This window comes from Caenorhabditis elegans, chromosome V (genome assembly GCF_000002985.6).
Source record: "Caenorhabditis elegans chromosome V".
NCBI lineage: Eukaryota > Metazoa > Nematoda > Chromadorea > Rhabditida > Rhabditidae > Caenorhabditis > Caenorhabditis elegans.
The window spans coordinates 12,014,112-12,041,076 of record NC_003283.11 but is presented as its reverse complement, the minus strand read 5'-3'; the positions used below and the strand labels follow the sequence as shown (position 1 = coordinate 12,041,076).

At 35.3% G+C, this 26,965-nt stretch overlaps 3 protein-coding genes and 5 non-coding genes across 10 annotated transcripts; 4 read left to right on the top strand and 4 right to left on the bottom strand.

Moving 5' to 3' along the window:
* Nucleotides 1–203: 203 nt before the first annotated feature.
* On the top strand, nt 204–8,819 carry kup-1. Its single transcript, NM_001392622.1, has 8 exons — nt 204–300; nt 3,936–4,025; nt 5,092–5,210; nt 5,257–5,344; nt 5,391–5,550; nt 7,191–7,345; nt 7,394–7,618; nt 8,520–8,819. Exons 1-8 carry the CDS (start codon nt 211–213, stop codon nt 8,748–8,750), a joined length of 1,158 nt encoding a protein of 385 aa, NP_001379208.1. The 5' UTR covers nt 204–210; the 3' UTR covers nt 8,751–8,819.
* On the bottom strand, nt 1,031–1,390 carry F10C2.12. The gene has a single exon (NR_069677.1). It is a non-coding gene; the product is annotated as an Unclassified non-coding RNA F10C2.12 (non-coding RNA).
* Nucleotides 1,926–2,424, bottom strand: F10C2.11. The gene has a single exon (NR_069675.1). It is a non-coding gene; the product is annotated as an Unclassified non-coding RNA F10C2.11 (non-coding RNA).
* On the top strand, nt 2,296–2,389 carry mir-87. The gene has a single exon (NR_000797.2). It is a non-coding gene; the product is annotated as a pre-microRNA mir-87 (primary transcript).
* A 126-nt stretch (nt 8,820–8,945) lies between the features above and the next one.
* pkc-1 lies at nt 8,946–26,692 on the top strand (the record flags this gene model as incomplete). Of its 3 annotated transcripts, NM_001269467.3 has the most annotated exons (14): nt 8,946–8,948; nt 9,001–9,143; nt 16,917–17,037; nt 17,121–17,228; nt 17,279–17,474; nt 21,640–21,843; nt 22,321–22,579; nt 22,683–22,794; nt 23,284–23,344; nt 23,703–24,010; nt 24,058–24,212; nt 24,412–24,739; nt 24,784–24,930; nt 25,475–25,621. In NM_001269467.3, the coding sequence occupies 14 exons, from the start codon at nt 8,946–8,948 to the stop codon at nt 25,619–25,621; spliced, it is 2,292 nt and encodes a 763-aa protein (NP_001256396.1). The 3 variants fall into 3 exon arrangements, with proteins under 3 accessions (NP_001256396.1, NP_001256395.1, NP_001256394.1); NM_001269466.4 differs by lacking the exons at nt 8,946–8,948; nt 9,001–9,143 and having other exon boundaries at nt 25,475–26,692; NM_001269465.2 differs by lacking the exons at nt 8,946–8,948; nt 9,001–9,143; nt 16,917–17,037; nt 17,121–17,228; nt 17,279–17,474 and adding an exon at nt 21,367–21,580 and having other exon boundaries at nt 25,475–26,692.
* Nucleotides 13,193–13,329, top strand: F10C2.9. The gene has a single exon (NR_069674.1). It is a non-coding gene; the product is annotated as an Unclassified non-coding RNA F10C2.9 (non-coding RNA).
* Nucleotides 16,464–16,865, bottom strand: F10C2.10. Its single transcript, NR_069673.1, has one exon. It is a non-coding gene; the product is annotated as an Unclassified non-coding RNA F10C2.10 (non-coding RNA).
* Nucleotides 17,218–20,751, bottom strand: F10C2.3 (Sulfatase domain-containing protein). Its single transcript, NM_073614.8, has 8 exons — nt 19,740–20,751; nt 19,514–19,693; nt 19,315–19,443; nt 18,481–19,084; nt 18,157–18,440; nt 18,004–18,108; nt 17,728–17,961; nt 17,218–17,678 (listed from the first exon to the last, which is right to left on the bottom strand). Exons 1-8 carry the CDS (start codon nt 19,836–19,838, stop codon nt 17,499–17,501), a joined length of 1,815 nt encoding a protein of 604 aa, NP_506015.2. The 5' UTR covers nt 19,839–20,751; the 3' UTR covers nt 17,218–17,498.
* Nucleotides 26,693–26,965: the final 273 nt, after the last annotated feature.

The following is a 26,965-nucleotide window of genomic DNA, read 5'->3' as shown; positions in this document are numbered from 1 at the left end:
GAGTTTTATTGCGCGAAAAGCATATTTACCGTCCTTTGAACATTTTCTACTCGTTTAAAATAGTTATTGTTGCGAGATATATTGAACGCCTTCTTCAAACTCTTTTCGATCATTGAAAAATATATTTATTCATTGTTGAACTTTTCTCCCTTGTCTTCATTGTGCATAACAGTTTAAATGTATCTAAATTTTATTTATTTCAGCAGAGACATGGACGACGAGCTCGATTATGGATCGGATCACTCAATACACGGCGACGTTAGAGAAGATCTGAGTGACAGCGAGCTTCAACTACCGAAGGTGAGTAGTTTTCAAGATAAATCTGTTTAAAATATTACGTCTGAAATTTTTATAAATATTTCGATATTATCAAAGTGAGAAATTGCGAATTCAAATTTGACTACAAAGAGGAAGATGCAAGATGATCGGCTCGTTTTTTTCGAGAGCGTTTTGTTTGTTTGAATTGGGAAACTTTTGATCGTTTTGCTGGAGTCAAGTTTAATGACGCAATTCTTCATTTTGAAAATATCGCATAAAAATTTAAATAGTTCAAGCTTTTTCTTCCAGTGATCTCTGCAAAGTATAGTTCTGGTTACAATCTAGTGAAATTCCAGGGTTTAAACTTTAAAACTTCCATAGCTTGGCTGAAGTTTTGTACTTGTGTGGACCTGACTTCAAGATGAAAGTTGCCGTTTGACTCGCTTTGTCTAGAAAGTGAATTTGCTTTATTTCTGTGAGAGTGAGCGTTCTAAAATGACATTTTGTAACACGTGGAAGAAATGTAGGATCGGCCACTGAATTCTCCTTCATCTGTAAAGAATTATTAAAAAGTATGTCGTGTCAATTCATTCTGGACAGTCCATTCTATAACCCACGAACGAGCGACTAATTACTTCATAATTTAAGCCGACTTGTTGACACGACACACTGGCGGTCAGTATTATCCAGAGGATGAGGTTGCTGTGTAATTACAGCGTGTTCTTAGTCTCTCTCTCTTTCTGTCTTTTTCATCCTCATCTCTCACATACAGACGCGAACATACACAAAACGCCCGCAGGTAATTGAACACAAACAGCCTGGTGGTTAAGGTAGTGACCGGGACAACGATGACGACGTCCGGAGGAAAGTGATGGAAAAGACAGGAAAGAAACAGAGAAAGACTGTCGACTGCGGCGGCGGCGACGGAGAAGGAGAGCCCCTATTGTGCCCCTCTTCGTCAGGCCATTCATCGTGTGTCCTTGTGTTGCTCCCCTCCAATTCAATACCGTCTGCGGTGGTGGAGGTGGTGGTCTCCCGAACCGAACCGCCGCGGAAATATTTGTCTAACAACTCGATGACACAAAAAGTTTTACGACAATGCCGACGATTGTAGATGGCCTTTGTATATGTAATTATCGTGACGTGGCATTTTGAGTCGATCATTGCTATTTCATGTTGCACGAAATATTGAAATCTCACAGAGAACACCAGGACCTCTATAGGTATTCGTCGCATCCCGAATCAGCTCGGAATAAGTATCAGTAACATTTGACTTCAAATCCTCCGTGATTTGCAGAAATATAAAGATTTGTAGAAACTGAAAATGTATAAATTTCAAGCGATTTTTATTACAAGAATGTTTGCCGATGCTTCTTCTTCTTCCAAATCATAATATTCAATGGAATTATTGCAGCTTTGTCTTTTTATGACACCGTCATGCTATTCCTATCGCTGTCTTACTTTTGAAACTCAATTCTCAACTGAACGAAGATTCGCTTCCCTAGATATTTGCGAGAATATATACTTGCGAATTAATATCTTAATTTTGATGTTTTCCCACACTTTAGCTTTTCTACTATTCATATAATGTAGGAATAAGTACTGTTAGTATGTTTTCCGATTCTTCCAAACAAGGCCTATTTGTGATGGGATCATTCAATGTACTCTATTGACACCATTTGTTAGCTAAAGCCCAGAGCTTGCTGAAACGTGAGGCGGGGAGGAGTCGTCGTCCCGCCCCTTTTGGCTGTGTGCGCGCCCTCCTCTCGCCTCCTCCATCCGTCCTCTTGCCCCGCTCATTCTTCGTCGCTCCTCGTCCTCCTATTCCACCCTCAATATGAGCGGTCGTCGAATGTGTCTCCCCTTCTCCCTCAGTGTATGTGTATGTGAGTGTATGAGCGACGGCGCGCGCGCCTTCAGTCGTGTTCTTGTGCCCATGGCGCTCTGTTTCATCCGTGCATCCCAACGAACGACTTCTATTCTAGTCCAGGTTCCTTCTAGAGGCCACCATTCTAATAACTTCTCATCCTCAACACAGGTTGTGCCATCCGGCCGCCTGATACTTTCGTCTCAACCTCGCTGTCAGATTGGTCGTAGGTGAGCAAAGTTTCAGGTGTGCCGGAACACACCCATACTTTGCCTAATTGGTAGTTGTCAAGGTTAGTTTAGTTGCAAAACAATGGGTGGCATATAGGTCCCAACTGTTGGCTATCGCTATTGTCCCCGCTATTTCGCTCACGGCGTATGTATGTATGTATGTATGTGTGTGTGTGTGTGTGTGTGTGTGTGTGTGTGTGTGTGTGTGTGTGTGTGCAAAATATTTTATTTAAAAGAGCTGGAAGGATGTTGAAAAGTGGAGCGACAAGAAAAAAGGGAAAGACGACAAAGACGGGACAACTATGTGTTGTACATTTGTGACGGAGACTAGGCGGTTATTTCGCGCTCATTCAAAATGCTGCTATGGTACGTCGTGGACGCTCACACCAATTATATATTGATGATGATGATGTTGTTGTAATTGTGTATAGTCATATTTGTACAAGGCTTTGACACATTTAGTGAAGTGAAACGAATTGCTGTTTGACTCTGAATAGTTTCAAATTATAATCAAAAAATCTCAACATATCAGTTGATTTTGGCATAAACATCAATCCTAGGTAGAATGATTAGTGAGCTGTTGATTCATTAGTCATAGCTTTTGTTCTGCTCGATAGTCGTCATTTGATTAGAAATTTAGATTTCCTCTCAAACCTTGTGATATGCCTTATGATTCTAGATAATTTTACATTTGGAGGCATACAAAGTCCAAAAATAGAAAGTGATATCCGGCTCACAACTACAATAATAAAAAAAGCAAAGGCCCAGTGTGTTTGTTCGCCTGGAACGACATTGCATCTCACATCCGGCGCCACAGGCTTCCCAACTCCAAAGCCCGACGCATCTGGCTTTCATTGATTGAGTGTCCCATGTTGCATTTTCTATAATGACGTGGCACGTAGGGATTAACACGAATCAGAGATTATCGTGTGAACCGAAATGAGCTAGAATCTTGTTTCGTTGTCTTCTCCTTTCCATTTAAAAAGGAAAATATCTTGTTGCAACTATTGGGCTTCTTTCTTCTTATGAGATTTTAGATATGCATACCAACAATGTTTCATTATTTTATTTCCAGTTCAGCGAATTTTCAGTTTTCTAGACAATTTTAAGTGCTCATTTTGAATACAAGGAGAAGCGAGACATACATTGACCATCATGAAAAATTTCTGTGTGGAGCGGCGCCGAGAAACGAAAAAAGGAATGCCATGAAAAAAGAGAGAGGGACAAAAACGGGGAGACACACGCACATACACACGCAGATGAAAATCGGTCCGAATTTATGAGGCCGACTTGAATAAAACGATGGAGTGCTGGTTGAAAAGAGTTATTCATCCATTTTCACTATTACAGCCGAAAAAACAATGTATCAAATAAATTGGAAAAATGAACAAACGATGTGATACTGTTTAAAAAAAAAGTAATCTCGATTTATTCCCTCAGATGAATTTCATAGTAATTTATGACAATTCATTGTGAGGTGAACACAAAATGAAAAATGTTTGCAAACTTAGTCAATTCATATTTTTCCTAGAAACTGAAGAATAAAATTTTTGTATAAATATCTATTTTTAATTTTTCAGGACCGTCTCGATGCAATCATTGATCGAAAGGAGAAGATTGCCACCGAAAAGGCATTTGGTATCAATGATTCCAGTGACAAGCATTTAAATGTAAGTTTTCTTTTTTTTTTCGAATTATTCAAGAAACAAACATTAAGCTCTATCGCTTTTTTCTCTTTTCGATGTCCACTTTTCTAGTTATATTTTCCTTCTCTCTCTCCCCGCTCTTCTCAATTTGGCGCTCAATTATCGTGGCACTGGGAAGATAACAAGTGACTGATGGGTCTACTGGTTCCGATGGCTTGTGGTGGCGGCATCGTAGAAAAGAGCAGCAAAAAAGAAGAAGAAACAAGTAGTATCATGCATAAAATGAAGTGTTTGCCGCTTGGCTGCCTGAGACACCACCGCTTTCTTTTTTCTTCATCACGGCCCCGTCGGATCGTTCACGTCTTCATTTGACTTTTAATGGAAAATTAAAAGTCTAAAAATTAAGAGGATAGTCTTTTATCCTAGTGAATTCTTCCAAAATAGTAATTATTCTAGTTAAATATGTCTAGTTGTAAGTAAGAACATTTCCAGCTGAATCTAATAATAAATATAGTAATTGACAGATGTCTGTTCAGAACTCATTACTTTCCGGCCAAACGAGGGCACATCAACGCTCTTATTAGTCGTACCGTGAAGGTGTACTTCTTATTTCTATTGTTCGCAAGTGTGTGGTAAAGGATTTTCGGAATATACTCTCTTTTTCCTTCATCCTATTATTTCTCATTTTATTCTTCTTCGCATCTCCAACACAGCAGCCAAAGCCACATAATATGTAATTAGTAACCTCGTCACGCCGTTTCGTTTTGCTTTGTTCATTTCACTTCCCTCCTATTTCAGGAAGCAACACTCTACTGAAAGACAATATTTAGGGGGAGGCTTTCAGTGTAGTTATTCTAAGTTTTGGTACCTGGGATTTTTGAATTGGTTATTGAGTTTTAAAAAAGCTAAACAAGGGTGAAGGGATCTGGAGGGGCAAGAAAAAGCACACATCTACTATAAAAAAGAGCAGCAGTCGACGATATAAATAATAGATCGTTATCGGAAGGGAAAATGAATGAACAACGCGTCGAAAAGATGAAGTTGAAAATAAAAAATTACCTACTTCTATTATTACAGAACATTATTTCAGGTGAGCATCGCCGAAACTGCAGCCCTTCGAAAAGAAATTGGAGCAAGTGATCAAAATTCACATTTAGATTCAATTTATGCTCATGGTGTTGAAGCAATGGATGAATTTGAAATTCAAAAGTATACTTCATAGCTGGATATTAGTGATTATTATATGAAATTTCAGAATGTTCGCAAATTTCCGCCCCGAAAAAGTCTGGAAGAAAGATAATGTTGCAATGGTCCAGTTTCAATATAGAAGAGATGTAGCAGCGGTATTTTTCTATTATTTTTTTTTGTTATTTCAATAAATTTTTTTAGATGATGTTAAATATGTCGAAGATGATGCGTCGTGTACGTGGACGTAAGAAGGCCGACGAGGAAGGTGAGGTATTGTCCGATGATGATGACGTTGAAGAAGGCCAGATTATGCAGGAAAAAGATGATGACGTCGAACTGATTGAGGATCTTAAGCCGAACGGTATGTTGATGACACAGCTGAAATTAAGAGAGAGAGAGATGTTTGAACAAGCGTCGGCTGTCAATAGGCACTGCTTTGATTATTATTATTATATTGCAAAACAGAAGAGAACTGATTGCTTTCGTTTGAAAATCAAATGCGAAAGCTGAGCACTGGTTGAATTTAGGGAGACCCAGTATACATTATTACTAATAAACAAATTTCTGCTAAGAGATACACAAAATGAGCGTATGTTTGGAATGTTTATAGCTTTCTCAATTTTGGTCGAAATAAATGAAAGAAGAATGTAACTTTAATTTCAATAGATCTATATAAAATATTTTATGATAGAAATTAATCAGTATGTATCGCCTACGCATTCTCATTGGTCCTACTCTACATTCATATGCAAAACAAATTAAAAAGAATAATAGTACTCGAAAAAGAATGGAGAGTGTGTTGTGTTAGTTTAATGTTTCTATCTCAATCCGTCATTCTGACGGTTAATAATACCGCTTACATTGTCATTATTAGTTTTCCCCTTTCTACTACTACTACACAGTTGGGTCGTTGTTCACACCGTATCCAATCGAGAGGATAACCCCTTTCTACTACTTCTCTGTCATATAGTAGATCGCGTCGATATGTTTGTATGTTCTTTTGTCGTCGATCCTTCTCGATTGACGATTGACCGACGCGTGTTATGTTTCCCATTCTGTTTAGGGGAGAATCGACCCGTTGTTTTGAAATGGAGCAGTCACCAGTAGCCGCACAATGAAGTAACAGGATACTGGGTCAACTCGCATCATTCACTTCCCTACAATGTCGAGCAATGTGTAACCTAGATGATCTGATTTAGGGATCATCATGTGTATTTCAGATACAGAATTATTATATTAAAATTTAAATATGAAGCAGCTTAATTTGGAATTTTGCTTAGGAAAATCAAAAATGTCACAGATGCAGAAATACCACAGAAGAAAAACATAAAAATCCCAAAATAATGGAAAATCCTTCTATTAAGAAAAACGCTATTTTAAATTTCAGAACTTCCTGTATGAATTCCCTCTAAAATAAGAGGACTCGCCCACTTGCGGGTCAATCAGAAATTTTGATCACCACGCAATCCGTCTAATTGGTTTAAAAGTGGGCCGAGCGAATCGCTGATTGGTCGCAATTCTTATTTTGGAGGGAATTCAAACAGGGAATGTAACATCGCGTTTTTTTTTCAAAGTAGGATATTCATTATTTCACGATTTTTTATTCGTGTTTCCTTTCTGGTGTTTCTGAATTTGAGACTTTTTTGGATTTTCCTAAGCAAAATTCCACGCTACTCCACCTTTAAAAAATATACTTATCTCCCCTAACTTTGATAATATTGTTTTCCATACTCATCCACATAATCATATTAAAATTGTCCAATAAAAGACCTCCCATCAGAGGTGTCGTAGATGAGCACGAGGGTAAATATAGAGTTGATGGGAGGACAATGAGTATGGTGTGGATGAACGGATGTAATCGAGTTTGCTTATGCGATTATTCTGCTTTTGACATTTCATTCTTTATTATGAGGCTTGAGTAGGCAAACAAGCAACTAGTCTTCAAATCTTTGATGAAGAAAAATAGATCAGAAGATCTTAATAATTTCAAAATGTTTTCAGAAAAAGGAATCGTCGCAAGTGAGAAGAACAACGAATTTATTACTGTAGACATAAATGCTCGCGAGGTTCCAAATGGAAAATGGAGAGTATTAACAAAACACGTTCCAGCCAACATGTTCGTCATTATTCGATATGCAACGACGGATGAATATCAGGTTGAAAATGAATTTACTATAAAAAAAAACAAATGTTTCCTATTTAAGACAATGGTAACATCAGATCGGAGTCAAGTTAAAAAGACCGGCGTAAAACGTGGAAATGATTCGTTTTGGACACATGAGTCATCAAATCGTGGAGGATTGAATGTATTCGATAAAGAAGGAAAAGAACTCGAATGGGATTATGAGCATGATACAAGATTTTACAACGAAGATAAAAATGAGGAGAAAGTCGAGAAAGTGAAACTTCCACAGGGAATCAAAATTAAAGTGAGTTTTTGAATTCAAATAATTCATTAACGGTAGAGTAGATTCGATTTGGAATTTGCTTTAAATTATAGAAAATGAATCATAATGTAACAGAATATAACTGTTAAAAAAATGTTTAAGATTTTATTTTCACTTTTGCAAAAATTTGAAAATTGGCTAATTATTTTTGAATTCCCACGCAAGTTAATGACCTAGTTTTGACATTTCGGCGTTTTCTGGTTAAATTAATTAGGGTTAATAGTTTCTCTTCTCAATATTTCAGATTAAAAAACACTAAAGAAGTTTCTGCGAATTTCTTTCATTAAGTTAAGTTCATTTTCTTGCGCGGAAATTCAAAAATAATTAGCCCATTTTTATGATTTGCAAAATTGAAAATATCATTAAAAAAATTTAGAAAAAATTATATAATTTTTTAGCAATTATTTTCAGTCATTACAGAGAAGGAATATGCAAAAGAAGTGATGAAATTTGTAGAATGTTCCTATTTTGTAGATTTTTTAGTTTCAGCAGGTATTCAACATTAAACTCGATTTGCTTTTTTAAATGGTTATTTATGATATCTCATCGTTCCTGCAGTACCTTAGTTCTAGAATATTTCAAAAATCAGATTTATTTAAATTTAATTTCAAATACCATATTTCTTTTATATTGTTAATTTCCCAAAAGTATTGCGGTTTTTATGTAGAGATTCGATCAAATTGTTTTGATTATTGTGTCACAAAGATAGTAGTTATATGTTTTTTTCTGCAAATTACGAAAAATTAATGTGAATACTAAAACGGTCTAGTTTTTGAGTGGATCTCTCAACAAAACATAGTTAACTGAAGAAATGCATTATTTATGATCTTATATTTTTCACAAAATACTCACAAACTCTAAAATGTTATAAAATAATTTTCAGGGTCGAGGAGCTGTGAAATGCGGATTTCTTTTCGGCGAGGGAAGTAGTTCGTTAGCTTCTGATGACACCACTCCAGTCAAGAAACGGAGAACTGATGAAAAAGATTACGAAAAGGATGATATCGTATCACGGCAAGGGTCTTCTGCACACGCCATACGACCTGGAAGAGTTGAACGTCCAATTCGAGAACGGATTCAATTTCCTGGAAGAGAAGATCCAGATGAATATTAACAATATCTCACCACAAACTGTATTTGTTTTTTTAATTTCTCACAATGACCAGATAAATTTATTTGTTTCCATGTTTTGTTATGTATTTTATTTTCTATGAAGCTGTCGGTCGCTTCTATTATACTTTGATCCAGACGATCTTATTCTCAAAACTTACCATTTTTTCAGTAATTTCACGGGTCAATATGTCATAAAATGGTAAGGAGCATGACAAACTGACAAGCAAAAGAATGTTAAATTTTTATTTCAGAAATTCTTCAGTAGTCGGACAATATCATCTGGAGGATTTTGGGGTAAAAATAAGAATAAATACGCGTTGAATGGAAAAGTTTCACCAAAGGATTCAGTGTTGTTAAGGAAGAGGAGGAAGATTATATCAAGACGGTATCGCAGGTTAGTTTTTAATTTATTTTATAAAACTGGGAAATTCTTTGCAAATTTTTTCCGCATAGTTTCCACAGAAAACAATGATTTAGTCAATATCGGTGTTCTTCCTGATTTCTCTCGCTTTCCTGAATGTCTCGCTTTGTTTCAAAAATCTTTTGAAATTCGTTTGTAGTCAAAAAGTGGCAAAAACTCAGTTTTCGCCTAACATCATTTTCGAAGTCGATCAAAAATTCTCTCGTACGAGTTTATATTTTAATTGCGTTAGAATTGTTCGTATTTGAACATTGTAAATTTTAGACCTTGTAGGAATGTTTACAATTTCTCAAAAATCCAACAAAATTGGCAATTTACCAAAAACTGTGGATGGGAATTTTTGAAGTGTTTAATTGTGATATTTGGCCATGTTAGACTAGTATAAGTGTATTTAGGTAAATTCCTCACTGAAAATGTTCCAGCTTTTTTAATCAATTAGAAAGTAATTTTGGAATTTGGCTCAGTAGCTCTTACTGTGTATCATGGCCCGACATCTACCGGGTTGCGCCACTTCTGTGTGTTTTCGAAAAGATTCGCGGAACCCGGTAAATGTCGGACCATTAGTATATAGTAAGACACACTCATTTTTAAGACCCCTCTTTTAATTTAAATATTTTTCCATTGCTTCTTGAGAATCTGAATTTAAATATCTTTCGCTAATCTGAAATTTAAGCGCAGGTGAAATTTTTCGTGAGTATCGTGTTGAATTAAGTGAAAAACGTTATCACCTGTTTCTGCCAAACACTCAAAAATGGTGATAATTGTAATGAGGCAAACTCCAATTTATAATTAAATTTCTCATAGAGAACTATTGTTATAAGTTTATAGAACTATAGTATTTATCTCGTAAATTTGGATAATTTGCAAAGATTGTAAGAACAATTTAGTTTCATAATGAGATAATACAATTTTTGTTACGTTCTCGATCTGTAATTTCTCTCATCTCATCCGGATAAATGAAATAAGAGGAAAACCGATTCAAAGACGACGTCCAACGTAAATTTGCTTCCTTCATTTCTTTTTCTCCCCATAACTGAGAGTTTTGTGCATAAAAAAGTAGCTGTTGAAAGGCGCAATTCGAAGAAAAATGCGAGAGGGAAACAAGCTGTTGCTCTCTTGCTCTTTCTTTTTTCCTTTCTCACTTCCTTTAGATCTTGTTCGTTCAGTTAGCTCCCAGCCTCTCTCTCTCTCTCTTCCGATTCACTTCACTCACTTAAAAATGTATTCATATGTACCATAAAACTATTTTTCGTCACACTAAATGCAGCCCATGCGCTGAACTTTTTGCAACTTCACACTCAAAATTCTCTTTTTTTTTTGTTCTCGTCATCAGTTTTTCGCCGCTGGCTCTACCGGAATCTCTCGATGAAAAGATTTTTTACTTCGAGTATAGTGAGCTCCCTTTTCTTTTCTATTTTAGCTTAAGGCGGCGGCAAATTCTGTATACAAAATAGAGACGCATAGAGAAATGCAAAAAAGGAAGAAGAGGAGCGGCAAAAATGCAGATTTTTCTCATCAACTGCTCGTGAGACCGAGCATTCAAGCATCACATTTGTTGAGATGGTCACGGTGTTGAAATACTTTTTTTTGTTGTTATATCGAGATAGAGTTGTATACAGAATGGAAATTAATCTGATATTTAGAATAAAAAGTGCTAGTTTTTAGTCAATTTTACGTTGTTCTGATTTATTACATCGACGATCCTTGATGCCAAACTAGAGATTTTCGAATGTGCATTGGGCAAAATATCTCGTAGCGAAAACTACAGTAATTCTATGAATGTGTCGATTTATGGCCTCGATTTTTGAAATGAATTTATTTTCAAACAGTAAGTAACATCGATATTCCCATTTCTTTTGTTTCTTCGGATTGTTTTCTTTTTATTTTGCTTAATTAAAAAAAACTATCGATAAATTAATGATTTTAATTCATTTCAAATATCGAACCCGTAAATCGACACAAGGGCTACAGTAGTCATGTAAAGAATTACTGCAGATTCCGCTACGAGTTATTTTGCGCGTCAAATATGTTGTTCAATACGCATTCTCAGAATTTTGTGTTCCAGTAATACTAGGAGCGAAAAAAAGCACAATGTAAAAAAACAACTTGTGTGCCTTGTTTCCCGCTAGAAATATATAGTAAATACGCTTTCGATCCAATTCCTACGATATTTGTTTGACAGCCGGGTGTTCGTTGTCATTGTTGCAGAAACAAACGCCCACTGGCCAGCACTCGTCATAGTATTCGAAAAGTTTTGGGAATTAGAACATTTTTTTCGATTGCTATCTCTCTGAAACGCAGGTACCGGTCTAGGTGTCGGAATTATTCAAATCACTTCAACCATCACCACCATCATCATCACTGTTTGAGTGCGACAGTACACATTCTATTATTGCAACGGATTTTATTTGCCAGTCAATTAAAAAAAAAATTCACTCAACAGTTATTTTAAGATCACTGTCAATCTCAATAGTTCTGATTAGTACTTATTGAGTTTTTTGGCACTGTATTTTAAATATGATCCTTTAAAAAAAGGGAAAACTGTAAAATTATTATGATTCGAAATTATAATTATATGGTTTCTCAGAAGTGCAATGTATAAATTGTCAAGTACGAGTTATATCTAGTTATGGTAAGTTTATCTGATTATACAAGATCACTGAAATTTGTAGAATAATAGGTATTACGATAACATTCATTTTTTACTAGCTAACATTATGTATGTTTCTGCACAAAACATTAGTATTACGCATACAAAGACATTTTTCGGTGAAGTGTTCTCAAAAACTTTTTTTGCTAGGAAACAGTATCCATGAAACAAGTGAAGCGCGGCGCGGAGTAATGCTGGGCTCCGACATTTTGTTAGCTTTCTTTAGACTCAAGTAAGCACAAACTATTCAATTCTATCACATCTGCGAATACTCACTATTTTTGTAATGAATTTTCTCAATTTCAAAAGGAAGAAACTAGGAAAATCATCAGAGATTTCAAATATGACTCCGAGAAAAAATATATTCATGTAGGTTTCTATGTTCGTTTTGTGGTTTTCTTTTGCGTTGGTTCGAACGTTCAAAGATCCTTTGTTCATCTAAACTGATCCATTCACTAGCACCAATTGCTGGTCCGTAGTCCCTTTTTCTCATGGACGTCCAATGTAACTTTTTTCTTTTTTATTTTTCAAACTGCGCGAAAACACGGACTCATTTCTGTTTCCCTCTCTTTCTCTCTCTTAAATATACACTCACACATATACACATCCACATATACTCGATTTTCCACGTCATTGGGTTTAGCTGAAAAGATGGGCTCTCTTCTGTCCTTCGAGGAAGAGCATTTTCATAATCTTATTCGTCTTCAACTTTACTTTTGATCTTTAAGAACAAAAACAACAGTCTGTTAAGTATATTGATATATTGTGTGTTTTTTAAAACATAGGTATACGAAATTCGTTCTTTTATCGTTGATCCCATTGCATATTGTTCACACCTCCTCTTACTTCATTTCCGGGTAGATCAGCACAGGATTAATGTACACAACGACTGCGACTCTTTTCAAATAGTCGCCCTTGTTGTCATCGACGTCGTTGGTCGTCAATGACGGTCGCGTCATCGTGGCTTTAGAATCAAATTGTTGGAATACTATGGATCTCATATGTAGATGATATCTCTTTCTCCCCCATCCTCAACGAGTTCCAAAATATCTATCAAATTGGATGAGTTTTCACCGGATGTATCAAGTAGGAAAAGCTTTTAGCCTTTAATTTCTAACGCTGGAGACGTTAGAGTCTTTAAAATTAGTTCATCGTTTAATTTATAAAATTCTTAATTCTAAAATTTTTGGAGCTATTCTTCTCAAAGATATTCCGTTGTTCAACATTGAGACATGTTATTACTGATATTTCCAATATACTAAACGAGTCATATAAATCTTTTCTTTCAATTGACCATTTTATTAAGACGGATTATACGTGTACTAACCCTTTCACTGGGTTCATTCATTTCCATGCTAGGCGCGCGTGCCTCACACGACCAGTATAATCGACACATTTACGAGAGCATCAAATTGAAATGAGATATTTTTGCCTTGAGCGAATTTCGTAGACCAAATGAACTAAAATGTCTATTTGTATGGAATTGGTCGCAATTTATCTTTCTCTCACCCTCTCATACACCTTTCATCCGTTTTAGGAGTACGGTAGTTTCAGAAGTCGAGTGGATTTTTACATTTTGTTGCTGAATTGGTTATGGAAAGTTGTAAAATCGATTTTGCCGTCAAAATTTTCGAAATAGTCTCAACTTGCAAAATACCACAAAAGAAAAACGAAAAAAATCGCGAAAAAAAAATTAAAAATTCAATTTAAAAAACTTTATTTTTCAAATTTGACTAAACTCCCTGTTTAAATTCCCTCCAAAAAGTTTATGTAATTCTTTTGCTATTTTTTTGGTCACATCTGCGGAAAAAATACTCTGAAAGAAATCCTTAAAATGATTTTAACTTGGTGTAAGGTGAAGTCTATCAAAAAAAAACTTTAAAGATGTAACAGAAAACATGGGAAAGATATTTTGAGATAGAAATCAAAACGAACATTAGTGACACATGCCCCTCTTGCATTTCATCACATTTAAACATACAACAAACTGATGGCTACAGCCATCCGATTCTTCTTCTTCTTCTGCTCCTCTAAACTTCTTTCATGTGCCCTCATCCTAGTTCTCGTTCTTCTGTTTTTCTGCTTCTTCTTCTCATTGCTTCACTTCTATTCTCTCTTTCTCTTTCGGTGGCTCACTCCGTTGTGCCATTTCTCGACGATCCTGCTTCTTCTTCTTTTCTTCATCTCTTTCTCTCATCTCGAGACTACTGCTTCCGCCGCCATGCTTCTTTATAATGTGCATAGGCATGTGTGTATGTTTGCGCGAGCTGCTTTTGCTCCTGCTTCTGCTACTGAAGCTCTCTCACTCACTCTCTTTCTCTTTCTGCATGTGAGAGCCGAGATTTAAGTCAGTCAGTAGTCGTCCTCTTCTCAATCGGCCAGCTATTTTCTCCTTTTTTCTTCATTTTTCCTGTCAATCTAGAAAAAAATGAGATGAAGTCTTATGAAGAGAACACTCTATAAGTCTAGCTTGCAACGTCAAATGTTAATCGAAGAAATGAACCACATGGAGAGAGAGAGTAAGAGTAAAAGAGAAGCTCATGAAATCCGATACGCTGTTTCGTAAATTGAAGCATTCTAATTTGAAACAGTTAGGAAAGTGTTTGAATTTATTAATTTATCAAATGTCATTATTGCCTACATTAGCGGAACTCTTACTGATATCGATTATCATTTAGAACTTTCAGTCAGTATTCTATCCAAAATATTATGTTGTTTATTTTCTGAATATCATGTGATCAATTGATTTTATCGTAGTAGAATGTAAACGCGAATTTCTGTGCAACACATCTAGAATGATTACTTTACTTATAGTCATTTCAACTTTGAGTAGATGCTCACTTAAGAAATAAATGTAACTAACGTAGTATTTTTGAATAGATTTAATCAAGTTGAAGGAATCAAATCTTATTCACTTCTACCGGCTCGTAAGTTCTGCAGTCGTCTTCCTATGGATGTAAATTCCTATTGGACAGAAAAATGTTGATTTCCCAATTTTCTTGTTTCCTCTTGTCATCCCATCATCATTATAGTCGTACCTTTTTTCTTTCTATTTCTGTTATTTTTCTTTTCTCGCCCCAAACCAATTGTTGTTTCCCACTCAATTTCCGCTCCACATCCACTAGCACCACCATCATCGCCACCACCATCAATTCTTTTTCCCCCTCGATATCTTTGTTTCGATCCCATCAGCATCATCATTTAGCTGTAAAATCTATCTTTTCATCCTCCGACATCTCACTATTTTTGACCAGTTTGAGCAAAATATTGCAGCTATCCTGAACACGTGGCTCTACTTTCTACTTTTTAAAGCAATTTCTGTTTCTCTAATTCTCACTTTCTAGCGTGTTTTCATCATTTCCTGCTCGGCGAGCAGTAGCACACATACACACAAAAGCAGCTTCAAGCTCTCAATGAAATTGAATTTGAACTCAACGGCACGCGCTCTCGGCTCCCAATGGCAGAATGCGCGAACCCCAGTATTCGAAAAAAGCAAAAGAATGTCTTTTTAGAGACTCGGCGTTGATTAATGAGCTTTCTCGTTTTCTCATTAAGAAAGCAAGGAGAGAAAAATTGGAAAAAAGTGGAGAGTGAGTGCATGCATGTAATTGAATTCGAAATATTTGAAAAGGTTGTGCTCTCCAGTAAAATATCCGAGTAGAAATACACCACTTCTTGAGCTTTTGAGCGTGCTCGGGTCCCTTCGGTAGCAATAGCGGTGGCGCATTTTTGATGCAATTATCTTATTCGTTGCCCCGTCGTTGTCTTCATCGCCATCTCTTTTTGACATTTGCGTGCCTTTGTACGAAGAGATGAGGAGCCCCAATAGGCGACGACAACAAATGAATACACAGCATTTTGATGAATTGGCTCCCTAATTGTTTTTTTTTCGTTCGCGCTCGTATTCTTCGACTTTTTTCCCGAGAAACGATGAAAAAGGCCCAGCGTGAAGAATAATATATTTGAAAGATGACGGTCTCTTGTTTGAAAAAAGAGAAAGATAGATAGAGAGAACTAGAAGAGAAGAACCAGGAAATGCAGCACTCACTCAGAGTTTTTTTTGACAATTTTTTTGACAATGCTCTGTTTTCTAACTTATCCATTCAATGCTTTTCGAGACCCTTGTCACTGATCAAAGATTTATAAGTGGTTGGTAGAATCTAAAATAACGATAACATTATTTAAGTTTGGTTTTCCTTTACAGTTTTCAGAATTCTTATCTAAAGATTGCTTTTCTAGTCTATGTTACTGTCCTTCTTCCTTCGATATATTTTTAGAAATTGTAATTTTTCATAAATTGAGACATTTTATCTAGTTCCCGCCTATATTCATGTTTTACTACGATTGATGCCCCGCCTCCTATTTCAGCGTTACTGTAGCGTTCATCTTGAATGTGCAGGTCATTTATTTTCAACTAACATTGCTCAAATTTCAGTCTTTATGCCGTGAGATGTGACCTCTGAGAATTTCTGCAACAAAATGTGCTGATCCGTTTTCATTTTTAAACAAGCCAATCACCATTTCTATCCTTTCAGGTCATCACATGATTCCCTATCTTTCCATTTTTTCTATCTAAATGGTCAACTTCCCGCATCGTTTAACCTCTCCATATTTCTTTATCTATCTCTCTCAGTGGCTTCATTGGGTGAAGTCTTCGTCTCCTTTTCTCTTCTGTTCCGGGGGCAAGTTGCGTGTGACGCATCTTCCTGCTCTCCACTCTTGCGCGGCTCTAACTTTGGCGGCGCTCTCGTCCTCCCGATAAGTCCACAATTAGGATCGTTTGATGGCGGCTGCGACTGCGATGGCAGTGAGAGGCAGCCGTGGCGGAGGCTACTGCTGTCACACCCGTTTCCAGGCCGCGCTCCGCCCATTTCCCCTCTGCCTTCGTCGCGTCCGCATCGACGGCTTCTCGCTCCGCTGTGTCGCCGCCGTCGCCACGCGAGCTATGCTCTGTGGCTGCTCGTCCCTTCATCTTCCCTCTTCGGCAGCTTCTCTTCTCCTGCCGTCGTCGTTTGCAATTCGATTTGCATCAGCCACGTCGCCAGTCGCCTTAAAAAGATCCAAATCTTGTTGTTCATTTTTTTTTCTTATTTCAGGCCATCGGATGAAAGAGTGGTGATGCTGTTCACAGGCACCGTGCGCGTTCGCGTACTCGAGGCTCGTCAACTTCGCCCGACAGAGTGGTCGCGACGGTTTAGACAGGATGAAGCTGCAACCGTAAGTATTCGAATAAATTATGACTGGAAATTATCTTTGAAATTTGCGAAAATTTTATTTAATCTAATAATTTATATTTTCAGGCTGCAATCGACTCTTATGTGAACGTGGATTGGGATGAATATCATATAGGAAAGACGCAAGTTCGGCCCAAGACTAATGAACCTCGTTGGAATGAAGAATTTACAGCTGTAAGATTTCATATTTATTCATATCTAAAAATAAATCGATCATTTTTTAGTCGGGAGTACATCAAGGAAAAGCCATCGGATTTTCGGTATTTCACAGTTGTGTAATGCCACCCGACGATTTCGTTGCGAATACCCGAATAGCGTTTGATCAGTTGAAAATTGGAAGTGCGAACGATATCTGGGTAGATCTGGAACCACATGGACAATTGCATGTAGTTGTGGAAATGCACGGAACAAACGTGGAAGGTGGGTACCATTTTTTTTAAAATATCATGAAACGGCTTCTAGAAATGTTGAACAGAAACATAATTTTCGTAAAAACTGATCTTGAACACATAAAGATTGATTTCCGTATTTGTTGATACGGTTGATATCTCCGATTACTGTAGTTTGAGATTCAAAAGGATCATATAAAAGAAGGGCTTCGAATATTGCATTTGAAGGGGATACCTGTAAAACTTAAAAATTCGAATTAAAATCTGAATGATTTCGAAGTAACCTCAATTGTAAATCGATATCTTTGCTCTTTCACATCTCCAACTTGGCTTACCGAAATCACATTTTTCAAATAAAGTTGTACACATTGAGGGTGTGGATCTAGTCGTTGATTGATATCCTTGGCAAAATCTTCAGCCATTGTTCGAATTTGAGCATTCGCAGACACATTCAACGGAACTTCAGTGTCACAAACACAAAACTCTTCCGGAATGTGTGCGGTTTCACAATTTCGGTCCTAAAACTAAGTTTTAAATCAAAAAAAGATTTCAACTCTAACCTTTATGGGAAGAAACAGACTTTCACCCCTCATAACATCTGGCTGTTTTGAATTGTTAAGAATATGCCGAAAAGTTGCATAAACATCAAAAAATGATGTCAGTTTCTGGAATTATCTCAAATAATCTAATTTTCCCTAAATCGATTACCATACCTTTGAGTTCTTTCTAACAGTATCCACCAACTTTGAATCTTTCCTCAACTTTTTCGGTAATGAAACCGAAAAAAATGGAAGTCGTTCTTCTAACCTTCCGATGCTCGTTTTTCTAATATTATCAAATCTATGACCGTGATCCGACATAATAAAAAGGTAAGAATTCTCGAGATCCTCAACGTGCTTCTTCAAGAAATTCGCGAGATCTTCATCTCCATAACGAACTTGATTCAACCAGTCGTGTCCAAGTTCAGTAAGCCAAGAGATCGCAAATTTTGGTTGGTCTGAAGTATCTAGTGAAATTGATTTATTATTTTGGATTACCTTTGTACTTTGATACAAATTGTGATAAATAGTTTAGTTGTAAATTATGCATTCTATGGTTTCCATAACATAGATTTCTACTTCTTCGATGAACATATGTCCAATAGACGTTCAACCAATATGGCCTAAAATAATGATCCACTGGTTTCTTTTTGAATCCTTTTGATAAATAATTGAACAAATTAAATCCTGGATAATCCTCTGCGTACAGTGTACGATAACCGTTTTCTCGATAATGTTTCCATATCAAATCATGATCATCAAAATATCCATGGGCATCTCCGAACTCGGTATTCCACCATTTTCCGGCAAAAAAGCCAACAGCATTCGAAAAAGAATTATCGCCAATTTTTGTCATTCCATCAAATATAAATGATCCATAAAGAGAATGCATCACATCTAGTGTTTTATTCATTGTCCGCCGGAAATTGGAGTGTGAGACCGAGTCGAGAACAATCACAATAACCGATGATTTATCGGATACTGGTTGAGATCGAGAAATTGGTATTATCTGATTATGATTATTAGAATACACTTTTGTACGAGGAAACCATGCTCGTTGGCATGACACTTCAACGAATTCCGATTCAATTTTGACAGACATCTGAAAACACGACTTGACATATTTTATTGAGGTCGAGATATATTATTGAATTATGGTGACTGTAGTTGAAAAAAGCACATTACGAAAAACTGTACGATTTTTGTTTTATTGACAACCATAGGCCATGTAAATCCAATTAAGAATGGATTACGATCTCCTACTGTACGAAGAAAAGGAAAACATCGGATTTTTCTACAAAACGGGGTACGATTCTACAGAAAAAAACTTACGTTGAAAGATATCCATTCAGAATAATTAAGTTGTTCATCGTCTCCATCCATTTTGTCGTAGGTACGATATTGACATTCAACTTTTAAAGAACTTTCGCTGACAGCAGTAGAGTTGAGTTGAAGAACTCCCTAGACTCGAAAAGATTGATATTTATATTCTCTCTGCATTTGACACACACTCTCTCTCACTGACACTCACATTTTCATCCAAAAAAGTAAGCTCAGGCTGCACTTTGGCATCATGACAAGCAAGTTGGGTGGGTCTAGAGCCGTCGTCGAGAACATACTCTAGAATCGATTGGTCCCAGGGGTCTAGAGTTGGAACGACACATTTCGAAGAAGAATTCTGCTTTTGACGGGCCACACTTCTTCGAGTTTTCTGTTTGAAATGAGTATTGATCTAAATATTTCCAAAAAAAACTCACTAGGTTTCGAGATATTGTAGAAGATGCAAAAAGGTCAGGAAATAGAAATACAGTAGTACACAGGAAAAATAAAACAAATGCACCTAAACGACGTAACATTGTTCTCAGAGTTGAATATATTTCAACAGGGCGGGTATTTGATACGATACGCAGGCAATAAATAAGCGTCTGAAAGTGTTTAGGAGAGGAGAGGTTTTATTGAAAAAGAGCATGAATCACTCCGAGGACGGCTCAAACTTTTTTGTAGTTTTGAAAGTTGAATTTCGTACTTTGTGATTCATTAAGGAAATACCATCAACAATCACGATCAAAACGGTTATCAAAGTTTTCGTTTTCAATATTTTTTAAAGATTCTATATACAGTGCTGGCCAAAAAGATATCCACTTTCTGTTTTTTGATGATTTCGATATTTTTTCCATTGAGCATAACTCCAAAACTAGGAAAGCTATCAAAAAAGTTTCAACTGGTAAAATGTAGCTCGTGATCAGGCCTATGTATTTTTACATGATTAAATTATTCACCCAAAACATGGCAAGTGATAAAGCGGCCGACATCTCGTGAGTCCGCTTTTGATGATGATTACTAAAACGACTGTAACTCGAGAAACATATTTTTAATGGAAGGTTTTTAGAAAGTAACACGATGTTTATATAATTTTTTATTGTTTGAACATACTAACTTCGTCCTGAAACCTCCATTGAAAAAGACAAGAGAGTTTAAAGAAGAGAAGTGTAGAGTAATCTCGAGCTCATGTCTCAAAAATAGTAGATTTTTTTTTCTGAATTCTGTTTATTGGTTAATATGTAGTTCAAATATAATAACAACATCAGTTCTTCACAAAAATTGTCGGAAAAAGATTTTCAATCCAAGAAACCTGATTTTTGAACAAAGCCTCTAAACAGTGTCTAATGAGACACTAGTTTCAGCGCACACATTTTTTTAAATGGAGGTTTTAGGACAAAGTTGATATGTTCAAACAATGAAAAATTAAATAAACATTTTGTTACTTTCTCAAACCTTTCATTAAAAATATGTTTCTTGAGTTACAGTCGTTTTAGTAATCATCGTCAAAAACGGACTCACGAGATGCCCGCCGCTTTATTACTTGCCATGTGATGGATGAATAATTGCAACATGTAAAAATACATAGGCCTGATCACGAGCTACATTTTACCAGTTGAAAATTTTTTGGTACCTTTCCTAGTTTTGAAGTTATGCCCATTGGAAAAAATATCGAAATCGTCAAAAAACTGAAAGTGGATATCTTTTTGGCCAGCACTGTATATATTTTGAAATATTTCTAGAACGACGAGAGAATTATTGATGAAGTTATTTTTATGAAAGGGATGTTGATAAATTATTTTAAATGATAACATTAAGCTACTTTCGGCTTGAACATTAAGCTACTGCTTCAATTAGATACGTTTTTGTGATGTCACGACAGGCACTTTGACCTGCTTCTGTATAACCAACTCATTTCATAATTTGAAAAATGCTATAACATTCTGAAACTCTCATCTAGTAGATGTCTCTGCAGTAGTTCAGAAACAAAATCGAGCAGTGAGAAAGTCATGAAGAGAGTGAGAGAGAGAGAATGTGATAAGACCCGAAAAGCGACGACTCGCGATCACTATTTCTTCGTCGTTTTTTGCTCCAACACTAACGTTATTAAATACTAAACACTTTCCTTATTCAACAATGAGTTTTGATTGTTTGGTATACGATGAATATGCTCCGTCATCCAAGTCACGTAATAGCTCAAATAAGGCTAAAGTGAAAAAGAAGAATAGTTGGGGATTTTGGGTAAAACAAGATAGTACATCCAGCAGTTCGTTTCATGGTACCATATTTAGAATATTAATTTATATATTTTTTTAAAATAAAATCTATTATTTTCAGATGTACATTCACACAACAAGACGAGAGTATTCAAAGAGAGAACAAATGCTTTCAATGATCGACAAAGACGTGGTGCTATGCGACGGAAGATTCACGAAGTTACTGGACACAAATTTATGGCATTATTCTTGCGTCAGCCAACGTTTTGTGCTCATTGTAAAGAATTTATTTGGGGTATTGGTAAACAAGGATATCAATGTCAAAGTAAGTACTTATATAACTATATGAGTTTAAATAGATGCATATTTATGAAAAATGGTCTTTCAGACTATTCTTAAGATTTTCTGAGAAAATTGCGTAGATTATTATGTTGATGAAAAAATATTTAAAAAATATATAAATTCCTTCAAAAGAGGATAAAAATTACCAACATTTTAGCTATTTTTCAAAATATGGGAAAAACTAAAATCGAAAAATTTTTAGATTTTTTTTTTATTTCTAAACCATCAAAAATTTTGATCTTTGGAAAATCGACAATTTTCGTTTTTCGATTTTAGTTGTTAAAAAGTTTTTCTTCTGATTTCTTATTTTCGTTGATTTTTCGATTTTCCTGAAATAATTTGTAATCTATGATTCATCTACGCAAGTGTTTCACAGAAAATCTCAAAAAATAAATTCAATGAAGTGAAAAATAAAATTAATTTAATTTCAAATTCTTTAAACAATTAATTTAATTTTCAGTATGTACAGTCGTAGTTCATAAACGTTGCCATGAAGATGTTGTATGGAAGTGTCCTGGAAATAAGGCAGATGCTGTAGAAGAACTTGGCAAAGAAATTCAAGAAACTGGCGCTGGACGCTTTAACATAAATATGCCCCATCGTTTTTCGGTACATTCGTACAAACGACCGACGTTCTGTGATCACTGTGGTTCAATGCTTTACGGATTAATCAATCAAGGACTTCAGTGCTCAACGTGCAAACTTAATGTACACAAGAGGTTAGAAATTTTAAATTTTTATCGGAAAAGTAATTAAAAAATATTTTAATTGGCTAATTCATTGAATATCAGTCGCTCGAAATATTGTATCTTTCATTTTCAGATGTCAAAGAAATGTAGCCAACAATTGTGGAATAAATGCAAAACAAATGGCTGCAGAGCTGGCACAACTTGGACTTACTGGAGACAAAATGAGTATTCGATCTAAAAAGAAGGTAATGTAACAGTAAATTAGTTTTTACATCGAAGAAATCGATTATAATTTAGAAGAAGTGTGCCGGTTTTTCGATTTCTTAGAAAAAAAATAGATTTTTTTCTTATCAACATAAACAAAATTAGATGAAAACAATGAATTTTGTGTTCATTTTCTAAACATTTTTGGGTTTTTCAGCATTCGAAACAAAACATTTTCGGTTTTCAACTTTCTCTTTAAAACATCTTTTAAAAATTTCGATGAAAAATTTCGACTCTTGATCCCGAAGTTTTTTTTTTCAAAAACGAACATTTTGTTCCTATAGAGTGTAAACCCTCGATCTGTGTGAAGTGAGTCGCTGGGAGATCACAGGTCAAACAATGAGCTCGTTTTGCTCTTTAAATAGATAGTTCTGCAGATTTGAGTACTTGTCAGTTTTCATCTGCGCAACTAAATACATACCCAAGTGCCATTTGACGTTCCTTTTGAACTTATATTTTCTTCTTTTCAGCCGTCAATAATGACTGATACAAGTACAGACATATCCGGATCATCAAATTCTGAGAATTCAGGTAATTATTTAATTTATTTTATTTTATGAAGCTTAGTTTTTATTTAAGAGTGGAACTCAATGGGGATTTTTCTGTAAAATACACATATTGGTCCCATATACCAAGATAGCGAAAAAGAAAAATGTATTATTTTGAGACAAAGGCGCGGTGATTCAAATTAGGTGCTTAGCAAGAGTTAAATAACCGCTAAAATAATATTTTTCAAAATTAATGAATTTTAGACTGATTTCTTTTGTAGTATCTTGGTATTTGGAATCAGGTTGAATATTTTAAAGTAGAGTACCCATTGACTGTAAATTTAAATTTCTATATATTTCCACGTGTGCAATATCTTTTATCAAAATATAAACGTTTATAGGTTATTTACAACAAATAAGTGAAGATGATTCTGGAACAACATCATCACGAAGTGCTTCAAAAGTTCCTGGTGGTACTCTGTCGATTCATGATTTCACATTTATGAAAGTTCTTGGAAAAGGATCATTTGGTAAAGTAATGTTAGCAGAAAGGAAAGGAACTGATGAAGTATATGCAATCAAGATTCTTAAAAAAGATGTAATAGTTCAAGATGATGATGTAGAATGTACAATGTGTGAAAAAAGAATTCTATCATTAGCAGCTAAACATCCATTCCTCACAGCACTTCACAGCTCGTTCCAGACATCGGTAATTTATTTATTTTTCACAATTTTTAAAATCAATTTTTTTTTCAGGATCGTTTATTCTTTGTAATGGAATATGTAAATGGTGGTGACTTAATGTTCCAAATTCAAAGAGCTCGAAAGTTTGATGAAAGTAGAGCAAGATTCTATGCAGCAGAAGTTACATGTGCTCTACAGTTTTTGCATAGGAATGATGTCATATACCGGTTAGTTTTGGGTCAGAATGAAGAGTGTAATTGAAAAAATTTGTTTTTTTTTCGTGAAAAATAGAACATTGAAAAACGAAAATTTTCAACTTTAAAAAAATCGAAAAATCTCGAAAATTTAGTTTTTCAAATTTAGTAAAAAATCTAAAAACCGACACCCTTGGTCAGACTAAAAATAAAACATCCGCTAAATTTTCAGAGATTTGAAACTTGATAATATTCTTCTTGACGCCGAAGGTCACTGTCGTTTGGCAGATTTTGGAATGTGCAAGGAAGGAATTAACAAGGATAATCTGACAAGCACATTCTGTGGAACTCCAGATTACATTGCTCCTGAAATATTACAAGAAATGGAATATGGAGTATCTGTTGATTGGTGGGCACTTGGAGTACTTATGTATGAAATGATGGCTGGACAACCACCATTTGAAGCTGACAATGAAGATGATCTATTTGAAGCTATTCTTAATGATGATGTATTGTATCCTGTATGGTTATCAAAAGAAGCTGTTAATATTCTGAAAGCGGTAATTGAAATTATATTTTACAACTCTATAAATTTAATTTTCAGTTCATGACGAAAAATGCTGGTAAACGACTGGGATGTGTTGTGTCACAAGGAGGTGAAGATGCGATTCGAGCACATCCATTTTTCCGTGAAATTGATTGGGATGCTTTAGAATCAAGACAAGTTAAACCGCCATTTAAGCCAAAAATTGTAAGTAATGAAAAATGAAATTGGCGAAAACTACAGTACTTCTTTAATTGACTACTGTAAGAAGTGGTTGTGTCGATTTACGAGATCGATTTTCTAAATGAATTAAAATAATTTATTTATCGATGTAATATTAAAAATTGAATAAAATAGAGATAATAATACGAAGAAGCAAAGGAAAAGGGAATATCGCTGTCACTATTCAAAAATGAATTCATTTCGAAGCTCGAGCCCGTAAATCGACAAAAGTGCTACAGTAGTCATTTAAATAAATATACATATTTTGGCTTTTCGATAGATTTTTTTTAACAAAAAATCGAAAATTTTTGTTTTTTTACGATATTTCGAACAAAATTTCGATATATATAATATATCAAATTTTGGTCATTTTGTTTCTTTTTAGAGAAACTTAATTTTTTTCTGATTTAACAAAATGTGATATTTATTATTAATTTTCAGAACATTTTTTTTCCGATTTACGGTTTTCCCTGAAAAAAATCGAAAAAATTTCCGATGACAAACATCTAAATCATATTCGATTTTTCAGAAATCAAAACGCGACGCGAACAACTTTGATAGTGATTTTACGAAAGAAGAGCCTGTGCTGACACCAAGTGATCCTGCAGTCGTTCGTGCAATCAATCAAGACGAGTTTCGTGGTTTTTCATTTATCAATCCGCATTTTACCTACTAATTCTTCTTCCAATTTGTATTCAACTGTTCCCAGTGCCCTCTCTTTCTCTCCCACCATCATTCCCTGCCTTCTGTTGTTTTTTTTTGTAATTTTAGATCCATTAAAGTATCATTTCTCTTCTTCTCTTCTCCCCATTTTTATCTGTTTTTTTCTCCCCTACTTATCGAATCCATCCAACGCTCTCATAATCAGAACTCTTCAATTTTTGTTCAGTCTTTAAGTTGCACACAACACATACATTCCCTCGTATTTATTCGCACACTGACCCCCTTTTCCTGCCTATATTTTTTGTAGAACAAAGTTAACCTTTCAAATGTAAAATTTGAAGTAAAATCTCTCTTCACCACTCCATTTTGTTAATATTTTCAAAAAAAAGAAAGGCGTGGGATTTAGATGATTGTAAATTTCCACAACGATTGTGAAAGAAGGTATATATTTGAAGTTACAGATTGAAAATAGATCCTCTGAATTCCAACGTCTTCTTCCACTTTCGCTAACATTTCGCTTTCCTTTTTTCTATAAATCTATTTTTAATCTAGTCTCTGGATTTTTCAATCCTCTTGTCACCATCCCAGTATTTCCCAAATTTCCCTTTTTTTTCATCTTTCCCGGAGAATTTTGAAAATCAAAAAAATCAAATCTCGATGAAATGGATAGTGTGTGATTGTTGTTGACACCCTAATTCTCCTCAATTCTCTCCACTATTTCGTGTTGACTTGTGATAATTATTGAATTTCCCCCCTCACCTTTATTCCTTTAAAAATCTCTAACTCAATTATTGCCGAGCCTCTCGTTTTTTCATGTCTTTTCCCATCTATTGCCTACTCTTTTCATCTATATCTGTTTGTAACAATAGTTCTTCACGAATCTTCTTATTTCCAATCTCCCAAAAACCCCCCAAAAATCGTGGTTCTTTTGCAATCATCTCTCATTATTTACCCTTCTTACACCACATGCATCCATCAGTTTCTTTTCATAACAGTTTTGTTTTACGCTTCATGTGTAGATTAATATTCCTTGATTTAATTTTTCTAGCTTTATTGAAAAGCTGTATAAATTCTTGAAAACAATTTTGCTTGTTCGAAATGCTTGATTTGATGTGGACGAAAGTAGAAACAAACGAGAATTTTCAGAAACTGATACACAAACGGAAAAAAACAAGAAATGGGCGGGGCCTACTGTTGATTTTCTTGTGTAGGATATTTTTTAAATTTCAATTAATACTTCAATCTATTTATTTCTGATATTAAATTTTTGCAATTTCTGTCCCAACTAAAAAAGCTTTAAACCTTTCCAAAAATGCAACAGGCATGTTCCATTTTTAACAAAGAAAAAACCATAATT

Bases quoted from the DNA above. Each gene is read 5' to 3' on its own strand.
- kup-1 (NM_001392622.1), top strand. From the start codon at position 211: ATGGACGACGAGCTCGATTATGGATCGGATCACTCAATACACGGCGAC. The intron at 5,211-5,256 runs GTATACTTCATA...ATGAAATTTCAG, and splicing joins GATGAATTTGAAATTCAAAA to AATGTTCGCAAATTTCCGCC. The intron at 5,345-5,390 runs GTATTTTTCTAT...AAATTTTTTTAG, and splicing joins ATAGAAGAGATGTAGCAGCG to ATGATGTTAAATATGTCGAA.
- F10C2.3 (NM_073614.8), bottom strand. From the start codon at position 19,838: ATGTTACGTCGTTTAGGTGCATTTGTTTTATTTTTCCTGTGTACTACT. The intron at 19,694-19,739 runs GTGAGTTTTTTT...CATTTCAAACAG, and splicing joins CTACAATATCTCGAAACCTA to AAAACTCGAAGAAGTGTGGC. The intron at 18,109-18,156 runs GTATGGTAATCG...AGATAATTCCAG, and splicing joins CTGTTAGAAAGAACTCAAAG to AAACTGACATCATTTTTTGA.